Consider the following 12,500-nt stretch of genomic DNA (forward strand, 5'->3'; position numbering starts at 1 on the left):
GTTTCTGAGACAAGATTAACATCATTACTGAGACAGGGTTACTGAGACAGGGTTACTGAGACAGAGTTAATATCATTACTGAGACAGGGTTACTGAGACAGGGTTACTATCATTACTGAGACAGGGTTAATATCATTACTGAGACAGGATTACTGAGACAGGGTTAATATCATTACTGAGACAGGATTACTGAGACAGGGTTAATATCGTTACTGAGACAGGGTTACTGAGACAGGGTTACTATCATTACTGAGACAGGATTACTGAGACAGGGTTAATATCATTACTGAGACAGGATTACTGAGACAGGGTTAATATCATTACTGAGACAGGGTTACTGAGACAGGGTTACTGAGACAGGGTTAACATCATTACTGAGACAGGGTTACTGAGACATTGTTACTAAGGAGACAGGGTTACTAAGGAGACAGGGTTACTAAGGAGACAGGGTTACTAAGGAGACGGGGTTACTGAGGAGACAGGGTTACTAAGGAGACAGGGTTACTAAGGAGACAGGGTTACTAATGAGACAGGGTTAATAAGGAGACAGGGTTACTGAGGAGACAGGGTTACTAAGGAGACAGGGTTACTAATGAGACAGGGTTACTAAGGAGACAGGGTTAATAAGGAGACAGGGTTACTAAGGAGACAGGGTTAATAAGGAGACAGGGTTACTAAGGAGACAGGGTTACTGAGGAGACAGGGTTACTAATTAGACAGGGTTAATAAGGAGACAGGGTTACTAAGGAGACAGGGTTACTAAGGAGACAGGGTTACTAATGAGACAGGGTTACTAAGGAGACAGGGTTAATAAGGAGACAGGGTTACTAAGGAGACAGGGTTAATAAGGAGACAGGGTTACTAAGGAGACAGGGTTACTGAGGAGACAGGGTTACTAATTAGACAGGGTTAATAAGGAGACAGGGTTACTAAGGAGACAGGGTTAATAAGGAGATAGGGTTACTGTTGAGACAGGGTTACTGTTGAGACAGGGTTACTAAGGAGACAGGGTTACTAAGGAGACAGGGTTAGTGAGGAGACAGGGTTAACAGCTCCTGTCTAGTTTCATCCTTGGAACATTTAGGAAAGTTTGGATTGTTTTAAAATAGTTTTTTATGGTTGTACCCTGTTAATGTGTTATATTAATATTATGACAAGAGAAGAGAAGGACAGTTGTAATATCATTACTGAGACAGGGTTACTGAGACAGGGTTAATATCATTACTGAGACAGGGTTACTGAGACAGGGTTACTGAGACAGGGTTAACATCATTACTGAGACAGGGTTACTGAGACAGGGTTACTGAGACAGGGTTAATATCATTACTGAGACAGGGTTACTATCATTACTGAGACAGGGTTACTGAGACAGGGTTACTGAGACAGGGTTTCTGAGACAAGATTAACATCATTACTGAGACAGGGTTACTGAGACAGGGTTACTGAGACAGAGTTAATATCATTACTGAGACAGGGTTACTGAGACAGGGTTACTATCATTACTGAGACAGGGTTAATATCATTACTGAGACAGGATTACTGAGACAGGGTTAATATCATTACTGAGACAGGATTACTGAGACAGGGTTAATATCGTTACTGAGACAGGGTTACTGAGACAGGGTTACTATCATTACTGAGACAGGATTACTGAGACAGGGTTAATATCATTACTGAGACAGGATTACTGAGACAGGGTTAATATCATTACTGAGACAGGGTTACTGAGACAGGGTTACTGAGACAGGGTTAACATCATTACTGAGACAGGGTTACTGAGACATTGTTACTAAGGAGACAGGGTTACTAAGGAGACAGGGTTACTAAGGAGACAGGGTTACTAAGGAGACGGGGTTACTGAGGAGACAGGGTTACTAAGGAGACAGGGTTACTAAGGAGACAGGGTTACTAATGAGACAGGGTTAATAAGGAGACAGGGTTACTGAGGAGACAGGGTTACTAAGGAGACAGGGTTACTAATGAGACAGGGTTACTAAGGAGACAGGGTTAATAAGGAGACAGGGTTACTAAGGAGACAGGGTTAATAAGGAGACAGGGTTACTAAGGAGACAGGGTTACTGAGGAGACAGGGTTACTAATTAGACAGGGTTAATAAGGAGACAGGGTTACTAAGGAGACAGGGTTACTAAGGAGACAGGGTTACTAATGAGACAGGGTTACTAAGGAGACAGGGTTAATAAGGAGACAGGGTTACTAAGGAGACAGGGTTAATAAGGAGACAGGGTTACTAAGGAGACAGGGTTACTGAGGAGACAGGGTTACTAATTAGACAGGGTTAATAAGGAGACAGGGTTACTAAGGAGACAGGGTTAATAAGGAGATAGGGTTACTGTTGAGACAGGGTTACTGTTGAGACAGGGTTACTAAGGAGACAGGGTTACTAAGGAGACAGGGTTAGTGAGGAGACAGGGTTAACAGCTCCTGTCTAGTTTCATCCTTGGAACATTTAGGAAAGTTTGGATTGTTTTAAAATAGTTTTTTATGGTTGTACCCTGTTAATGTGTTATATTAATATTATGACAAGAGAAGAGAAGGACAGTTGTAAACTCTACTATAACCCTGATGTGAACCCGTTACACACACACACACACACACACACTCATAAACTCTCACACACACACACACACACACACACACTCATAAACTCTCACACACACACACACACACACACACACACACACACTCATAAACTCTCACACACACACACACACACACACACACACTCATAAACTCACACACACACACACACACACACACACACACACACACACACAAACACACACACTCATAAACTCTCACACACACACACACACACACACACACTCATAAACTCACACACACACACACACACACACACACACTCATAAACTCTCTCACACACACACACACACACACACACACACACACACACACTCACACACACACACACACTCATAAACTCACACACACGTAAACAAGCCTTCCAGGTTGCTACCATCTAGCAACATGTTTCCTGCTAGGTCCAACTGTATAACACCACTCAGACCAGAACACGTTTCCTGTTAGGTCCAACTGTATAACACCACCCAGACCAGAACAGGTTTCCTGTTAGGTCCAACTGTATAACACCACTCAGACCAGAACATGTTTCCTGTTAGGTCCAACTGTATAACACCACTCAGACCAGAACATGTTTCCTGTTAGGTCCAACTGTATAACACCACTCAGACCATAACATGTTTCCTGTCAGGTCCAACTGTATAATACCACTCAGACCAGAACATGTTTCCTGTTAGGTCCAACTGTATAACACCACTCAGACCAGAACATGTTTCCTGTTAGGTCCAACTGTATAATACCACTCAGACCAGAACATGTTTCCTGTTAGGTCCAACTGTATAATACCACTCAGACCAGAACATGTTTCCTGTTAGGTCCAACTGTATAACACCACCCAGACCAGAACAGGTTTCCTGTTAGGTCCAACTGTATAATACCACCCAGACCAGAACATGTTTCCTGTTAGGTCCAACTGTATAATACCACTCAGACCAGAACATGTTTCCTGTTAGGTCCAACTGTATAATACCACCCAGACCAGAACATGTTTCCTGTTAGGTCCAACTGTATAATACCACCCAGACCAGAACATGTTTCCTGTTAGGTCCAACTGTATAATACCACTCAGACCAGAACATGTTTCCTGTCAGGTCCAACTGTATAATACCACTCAGACCAGAACATGTTTCCTGTCAGGTCCAACTGTATAACACCACTCAGACCATAACATGTTTCCTGTCAGGTCCAACTGTATAACACCACCCAGACCAGAACATGGTTAATAAAAAGTGAGGGAAGAAGACACATGGAAGGAGAGAGAGAGAGAATAAAGTGAGGGAAGAAGACACATGGAAGGAGAGAGAGAGAGAATAAAGTGAGGGAAGAAGACACATGGAAGGAGAGCTAGAGAGAGAGAATAAAGTGAGGGAAGAAGACACATGGAAGGAGAGAGAGAGAGAATAAAGTGAGGGAAGAAGACACATGGAAGGAGAGAGAGAGAGAATAAAGTGAGGGAAGAAGACACATGGAAGGAGAGCTAGAGAGAGAGAATAAAGTGAGGGAAGAAGACACATGGAAGGGAGAGAGAGAATAAAGTGAGGGAAGAAGACACATGGAAGGGAGAGAGAGAATAAAGTGAGGGAAGAAGACACATGGAAGGAGAGTTAGAGAGAGAGAATAAAGTGAGGGAAGAAGACACATGGAAGGAGAGAGAGAGAGAGAGAGAGAGAGAATAAAGTGAGGGAAGAAGACACATGGAAGGGAGAGAGAGAGAGAATAAAGTGAGTGAAGAAGACACATGGAAGGGAGAGGGATAGAGAATAAAGTGAGGGAAGAAGACACATGGAAGGAAGAGATAGAGAGAGAAGGGGAAGAAGAGAAGGGACGTGGGGCCAAACCTCTGGAACCACAGATGAATGTCTGGGATCAGACTGGAGGGAAGAGGGGGAGGGGGCTGGACACATGTGGAAACCACATTATGAGAATGCAAACCATCTATACTCAAGCATACTCTAACACAAACCCACACATATCCATGCGCTGGTGTGTGTGTGTGTGTGTGTGTGTGTGTGTGTGTGTGTGTGTGTGTGTGTGTGTGTGTGTGTGTGTGTGTGTGTGTGTGTGTGTGTGTGTGTGTGTGTGTGTGTGTGTGTGTGAGTATATCGTTAAGTCCTCAGCTACCCGTGGTCTTTTGCCAACTGTATTTTTCCACCAGATCTCTCTGGCTGGTTTTACAGTAAACATCACAGGCATGAGCAAGACAGAGATGGTATAGATTATAGCTGAGAACTCACTCTCTCCTCCACTAAATCTCCTCTCTCCTTTCTCTCTTCGCTTTCATTTAGCCATCTCTCTCGGAGCTCTCTCTCTCTCCTCTCTTCTCGTTCCCCTCCCTCTCTCCTCGTTCCCCTCCATCTCTCCTCGTTCCCCTCCCTCTCTCCTCGTTTCCCTCCATCTCTCCTCGTTTCCCTCCATCTCTCCTCGTTCCCCTCCATCTCTCCTCTCTCCTCGTTCCCCTCCATCTCTCCCCTCCCTCTCTCTTCTCTCCTCGTTCTCCTCCTTCTCTCGCCTCATTCCCCTCCCTCTCTCCTCGTTCCCCTCCATATCTCCTCTCTCCTCGTTCCCCTCCCTCTCTCCTCGTTCTCCCTCCCTCCCTATCTCCTCTCTCCTCTTTCCCTTCCCTCTCTCCTCAATCCCCTCTCTCTCTCTCTCCTCGTTCCCCTCCATCTCTCCGTTGGTTCTCATAGTGGTTAAAGTCATTCAGGTTATATAGGATGAGTCACTGATCTGATCCTACTGCATGTCTAAACACACCACAAACAAACTCACCTGCACAAACACACACACACACACACACACACACACACACACACACACACCACACACCTTTATTAGTGTCTGTGTGTGTGTGTGTTTGTTGATGTCTGTTAATGTGTGTTTGTTGATGAGAACACAGTCTTACCCATGTCTCTCTGTATTTTCTGTGTGTGTGTGTGTGTGTGTGTGTGTGTGTGTGTGTGTGTGTGTGTGTGTGTGTGTGTGTGTGTGTGTGTGTGTGTGTGTGTGTGTGTGTGTGTGTGTGTGTGTGTGTGTGTGTGTGTTGATGTCTGTTAATGTGTGTGTGTGTGTTGATGTCTGTTAATGTGTGTGTTGATGAGAACACAGTCTTACCCATGTCTCTGTGTGTGTGTGTGTGTGTGTTGATGTCTGTTAATGTGTGTGTGTTGATGAGAACACAGTCTTACCCATGTCTCTCTGTATTTTCTTACAGTCTGCCGTGGTCTCTGATGGAGGTGAGTACAAAACTATCACTTTATACAGTCTATTTACTCTATATCTATGTCCATATTATACTCTCTATTTGCTCTATATCTATGTCCATGTTATACAGTCTATTTACTCTATATCTATGTCCTTATTATAGTCTATTTGCTCTATATGTCCATATTATACACTCTATTTACTCTATATCTATGTCCTTATTATAGTCTATTTAATCTATATCTATGTCTTTATTATAGTCTATTTACTCTATATCTATGTCCATATTATACACTCTATTTACTCTCTCTCTATGTCCATATTATACTGTCTATTTACTCTATATCTATGTCCATATTATACACTCTATTTACTCTATATCTATGTCCATATTATACAGTCTATTTACTCTATATCTATGTCCATATTATACACTCTATTTACTCTATATCTATGTCCATATTATACAGTCTATTTACTCTATATCTATGTCCATATTATACAGTCTATTTGCTCTATATGTCCATATTATACACTCTATTTACTCTATATCTATGTCCTTATTATACTGTCTATTTACTCTATATCTATGTCCTTATTATACTGTCTATTTACTCTATATCTATGTCCATATTATACAGTCTATTTACTCTATATCTATGTCCTAGGTCTTCCATTTGAAGTTGTTGCCACATCTTTTGAAGCATGGTGTTTTAATTATGTTGTGTGTTCAAGGCGAGACTGTCTATAAAGCCATTTTTACATCAGCCGATATCTCAAAGAGCTGTACAGAAACTCAGCCTAAAACCCCAAATAGCAAGCAATGCAGGTGTAGAAGCTGGCTAGGAAGAACGCCCTAGAAAGGCCAAAACCTAGGAAGAAACCTAGAGAGGAACCAGGCTATGTGGGGTGGCCAGTCCTCTTCTGGCTGTGCCGGGTGGAGATTATAACAGAACATGGCCAAGATGTTCAAATGTTCATAAATGACCAGCAGGCTCAAGTAATAATCACAGTGGTTGTCGAGGGTGCAACAGGTCAGCACCTCAGGAGTAAATGTCAGTGTCTTTTCTCATGTCGAGCATTCAGAGGTCGAGACAGCAGGTGTGGTAGAGAGAGAGAGAGAGAGAGTCATTTTCATTACAATGGAGCAATAGCCTCTCGATTTAGGCCACATTTAGTCCTCTCTCTCTCTCTCTCTGTGTGTGTGTGTGTGTGTGTGTGTGTGTGTGTGTGTGTGTGTGTGTGTGTGTCTGTGTGTTTATGCTTGCTGTGCGGGTACATGTGTCGTTGGAAAGGGAGTGTAGAATTCCTCAACCTACTGTAAAAGTGCTGCTGTGAAATGTCTTGCTAGGTCGGTTATTTGAAACAGTCCGCCCTACTGCCCTCTTCTCCGCTATCCATTTCAGACGTCCCAATTAGCATGTGATAGTGTTAGCATAGCTTAGCATAGCTAAAGGCTTGCAAATCCATTAGCATGTGCTAACGTTAGCATAGCTTTTTACAAAGGGGATGCTATGCATTAGCATGTGCTAACGTTAGCATAGCTTTTTACAAAGGGGATGCTATGCATTAGCATGTGCTAACGCCAGTAGCACAGTGTTCACATAGGCCTGCGTTAGCATTATGTGCTAACGTTATATCGTAGCGCTTGTCGAGTCGGCGTTAGATCCCCCTTTGGTTGAACGCGTAACAGTGGCACCGTTGGGAGAGGCTAGATGGCCACGCTGAAGAGGACAACAGTGTGTGTTGATGTGAGAGAATGTTCGTCGGCAGGTTGTAAAACTCCTTTCTCATTAGCTTTTTACAAAGGGGATGCTATGCATTAGCATGTGCTAACGCTAGTAGCACAGTGTTCACATAGGCCTGTTAGCCTGTTAGGGGAAACTGCTCTGTTGCTTTATTCAAATGACAACAGCACCGACCCCGACCACAACAGGAAGTCAACAGACGTATACACCATGGTTAGATGTGTGTGTGTGTGTGTGGTGTGTGTGTGTCCAGTAGTCGACTTCCTCCTCCTAGCTCCTCATTGAAACGGTATGTTCCTGTGACCCTGTTGTGTCTGTTTGTGTGTGTGTGTGTGTGTGTGTGTGTGTGTGTGTGTGTGTGTGTGTGTGTGTGTGTGTGTGTGTGTGTGTGTGTGTGTGTGTGTCTACCTGACGTCTATGGTTCCATTCTCCTCCGTAGCGTTAAATTATTCACAAAGTCCTGTGAGTGTTACGTCTGTATCCTTTTACCCCATGAGAGGCCTGCAGGAGTGTGTGTGTGTGAGAGACACTGCTCTCCCCTCTCTTTCACTGAGCTGGATCATTGTCGTCAACAACTCTGTCTCTCCTTCCCATCATTCTCTCTCTTTCATTCTGTCGTTGTGTCTCGTGTTGTGATGCGGTACCGTGGTCAGGTCTCTCTGGGGAGCTCTCTCTCTCTCTCTCTCTCTCTGTCTCTCTCTCTCTCTCTCTCTCTCTCTCAATTCAATTCAAGGGGCTTTATTGGCATGGGTAACATGTGTTAACATTGCCAAAGCAAGTGAGGTAATAATATAAAAAGTGAAATAAACAATACAAATGAACAGTAAACATTACACATACAGAAGTTTCAAAACAATAAAGACATTACAAATGTCATATTATACCGAGATATATATATATATATATATATATATATATACAGTGTTGTAACAATGTACAAATGGTTAAAGTACACAAGGGACTCTCTCTGGGCAGTTCTCTCTCTCTTCTCTCTCTCTCTCTCTGTCTCTCTCTCTCTCTCTCTCTCTCTCTCTGTCTCTCTCTCTCTCTCTCTCTCTCTCTGTCTCTCTCTCTCTCTCTCTCTCTCTGTCTCTCTCTCTCTCTCTCTGTCTCTCTCTCTCTCTCTCTCTCTCTCTCGTGTGATGGTGAGTGGGATGAGTGTGAGACGTCAGGTGGAAGGAGCAGTAGAGCAGTCTCAGTCTCACAACCTGTTTTATTACCAACAAGCTTCAGTTTGGTCCTTCCCGCTTCCTGTTTCTAAAATAGCATTTGAGGATCAACTTGGTGTCAGATTACGGAGGGAACTTTTTGTTTACTCCCAGGGACTCTGGTCTTTCCTCCTTGGGTGACTGTCTAGATGAGAACGACTTAACACCTGACTGAATTCAGTCTGAGTCATTGTCAGGCAACTACTGAGGAAGCTGTTGACAACGTCCTTGATGGGGGGACTCACTATGGTTCTTTCTCATTGGATGATTTACGGATTGAATTAGGCCCGTCACTCCCCCAGGGAGGCCATCGACGACGACGACTCCTCTCCGATCTGTTCTGGGTTTGCCTTCTCGGTCGTTGGATGACTGAGAACGGATTAAATCGGTGTCGGATTAACGTATCGGAGGGACCGGACGGCATCATTCCCAGGGACCGGATCTGGGACCGAGAGGCCAGGAGTTTGAGACACAGTGGTGTAACAATAGTGTATGGATGGAGTAAGAGTCGAGAATGGATGGAGGGAACTGGCTCCCCCTGAGGATGAGGTACCTGCCTCGTTGGCATCACACCGGCTCCTACCAGCTATACCCAGGTAACACAGTAGTGGTACCAGCTATATCCAGACAGTAGTGGTACCAGCTATATCACTATATCCAGACAGTAGTGGTACCAGCTATATCACTATATCCAGACAGTAGTGGTACCAGCTATATCACTATACCCAGACAGTAGTGGTACCATCTATATCACTATATCCAGACAGTAGTGGTACCAGCTATATCACTATACCCAGACAGTAGTGGTACCAGCTATATCCAGACAGTAGTGGTACCATCTATATCACCATATCCAGACAGTAGTGGTACCAGCTATATCACTATACCCAGACAGTAGTGGTACCATCTATATCACTATATCCAGACAGTAGTGGTACCAGCTATATCACTATATCCAGACAGCAGTGGTACCATCTATATCCAGACAGTAGTGGTACCAGCTATATCACTATATCCAGACAGTTGTGGTACCAGCTATATCACTATATCCAGACAGTAGTGGTACCAGCTATATCCAGACAGTAGTGGTACCAGCTATATCCAGACAGTAGTGGTACCAGCTATATCACTATATCCAGACAGCAGTGGTACCATCTATATCCAGACAGTAGTGGTACCAGCTATATCACTATATCCAGACAGTAGTGGTACCAGCTATATCACTATACCCAGACAGTAGTGGTACCAGCTATATCACTATATCCAGACAGTAGTGGTACCAGCTATATCACTATATCCAGACAGTAGTGGTACCAGCTATATCACTATATCCAGACAGTAGTGGTACCAGCTATATCACTATATCCAGACAGTAGTGGTACCAGCTATATCACTATACCCAGACAGTAGTGGTACCAGCTATATCACTATACCCAGACAGTAGTGGTACCAGCTATATCACTATATCCAGACAGTAGTGGTACCAGCTATATCACTATATCCAGACAGTAGTGGTACCAGCTATATCACTATATCCAGACAGTAGTGGTACCAGCTATATCACTATACCCAGACAGTAGTGGTACCATCTATATCCAGACAGTAGTGGTACCAGCTATATCACTATACCCAGACAGTAGTGGTACCATCTATACCCAGACAGTAGTGGTACCATCTATATCCAGACAGTAGTGGTACCATCTATATCACTATATCCAGACAGCAGTGGTACCATCTATATCCAGACAGTAGTGGTACCATCTATATCACTATATCCAGACAGTAGTGGTACCAGCTATATCCAGACAGTAGTGGTACCAGCTATATCACTATATCCAGACAGTAGTGGTACCAGCTATATCACTATATCCAGACAGCAGTGGTACCATCTATATCCAGACAGTAGTGGTACCAGCTATATCACTATATCCAGACAGTAGTGGTACCATCTATACCACTATATCCAGACAGTAGTGGTACCATCTATATCCAGACAGTAGTGGTACCAGCTATATCCAGACAGTAGTGGTACCATCTATATCCAGACAGTAGTAGTACCAGCTATATCCAGACAGTAGTGGTACCAGCTATATCACTATATCCAGACAGTAGTGGTACCAGCTATATCACTATATCCAGACAGTAGTGGTACCAGCTATATCACTATATCCAGACAGTAGTGGTACCAGCTATATCACTATATCCAGACAGTAGTGGTACCAGCTATATCACTATACCCAGACAGTAGTGGTACCATCTATATCACTATATCCAGACAGTAGTGGTACCAGCTATATCACTATATCCAGACAGTAGTGGTACCAGCTATATCACTATATCCAGACAGTAGTGGTACCAGCTATATCCAGACAGTAGTGGTACCAGCTATATCACTATATCCAGACAGTAGTGGTACCAGCTATATCCAGAGAGTAGTGGTACCAGCTATATCACTATATCCAGACAGTAGTGGTACCAGCTATATCACTATATCCAGACAGTAGTGGTACCAGCTATATCACTATATCCAGACAGTAGTGGTACCAGCTATATCCAGACAGTAGTGGTACCAGCTATATCACTATATCCAGACAGTAGTGGTACCAGCTATATCACTATATCCAGACAGTAGTGGTACCATCTATATCACTATATCCAGACAGTAGTGGTACCAGCTATATCACTATATCCAGACAGTAGTGGTACCAGCTATATCACTATATCCAGACAGTAGTGGTACCAGCTATATCACTATATCCAGACAGTAGTGGTACCAGCTATATCCAGACAGTAGTGGTACCAGCTATATCACTATATCCAGACAGTAGTGGTACCATCTATATCCAGACAGTAGTGGTACCAGCTATATCACTATATCCAGACAGTAGTGGTACCAGCTATATCACTATATCCAGACAGTAGTGGTACCATCTATATCACTATATCCAGACAGCAGTGGTACCATCTATATCCAGACAGTAGTGGTACCAGCTATATCACTATATCCAGACAGTAGTGGTACCAGCTATATCACTATATCCAGACAGTAGTGGTACCAGCTATATCCAGACAGTAGTGGTACCAGCTATATCACTATATCCAGACAGTAGTGGTACCAGCTATATCACTATACCCAGACAGTAGTGGTACCATCTATATCCAGACAGTAGTGGTACCAGCTATATCACTATACCCAGACAGTAGTGGTACCATCTATATCCAGACAGTAGTGGTACCAGCTATATCACTATATCCAGACAGTAGTGGTACCAGCTATATCCAGACAGTAGTGGTACCAGCTATATCACTATATCCAGACAGTAGTGGTACCAGCTATATCACTATATCCAGACAGTAATGGTACCAGCTATATCACTATATCCAGACAGTAGTGGTACCATCTATACCACTATATCCAGACAGTAGTGGTACCACTATATCACTATATCCAGACAGTAGTGGTACCACTATATCACTATATCCAGACAGTAGTGGTACCATCTATATCACTATATCCAGACAGTAGTGGTACCAGCTATATCACTATACCCAGACAGTAGTGGTACCATCTATATCACTATATCCAGACAGTAGTGGTACCATCTATATCCAGACAGTAGTGGTACCAGCTATATCACTATACCCAGACAGTAGTGGTACCATCTATATCCAGACAGTAGTGGTACCAGCTATATCACTATATCCAGACAGTAGTGGTACCATC

At 43.4% G+C, this 12,500-nt stretch overlaps 1 protein-coding gene across 2 annotated transcripts in view; it reads left to right on the forward strand.

Annotated features, from left to right (window-relative positions):
• Nucleotides 1-12,500, forward strand: part of LOC139374589 (regulator of G protein signaling 12b) — a 178,477-nt gene that overhangs the window by 124,768 nt on the left and 41,209 nt on the right. For both annotated transcript variants that reach the window (XM_071115606.1, XM_071115607.1), the window contains exon 8: nt 5,831-5,852. In XM_071115606.1, coding sequence (XP_070971707.1) covers nt 5,831-5,852 — 22 coding nt within the window. The remainder of the gene's footprint in view (nt 1-5,830; nt 5,853-12,500) is intronic.

The sequence above is a fragment of the Oncorhynchus clarkii genome, chromosome 19 (assembly GCF_045791955.1).
Source record: "Oncorhynchus clarkii lewisi isolate Uvic-CL-2024 chromosome 19, UVic_Ocla_1.0, whole genome shotgun sequence".
Lineage (NCBI taxonomy): Eukaryota > Metazoa > Chordata > Actinopteri > Salmoniformes > Salmonidae > Oncorhynchus > Oncorhynchus clarkii.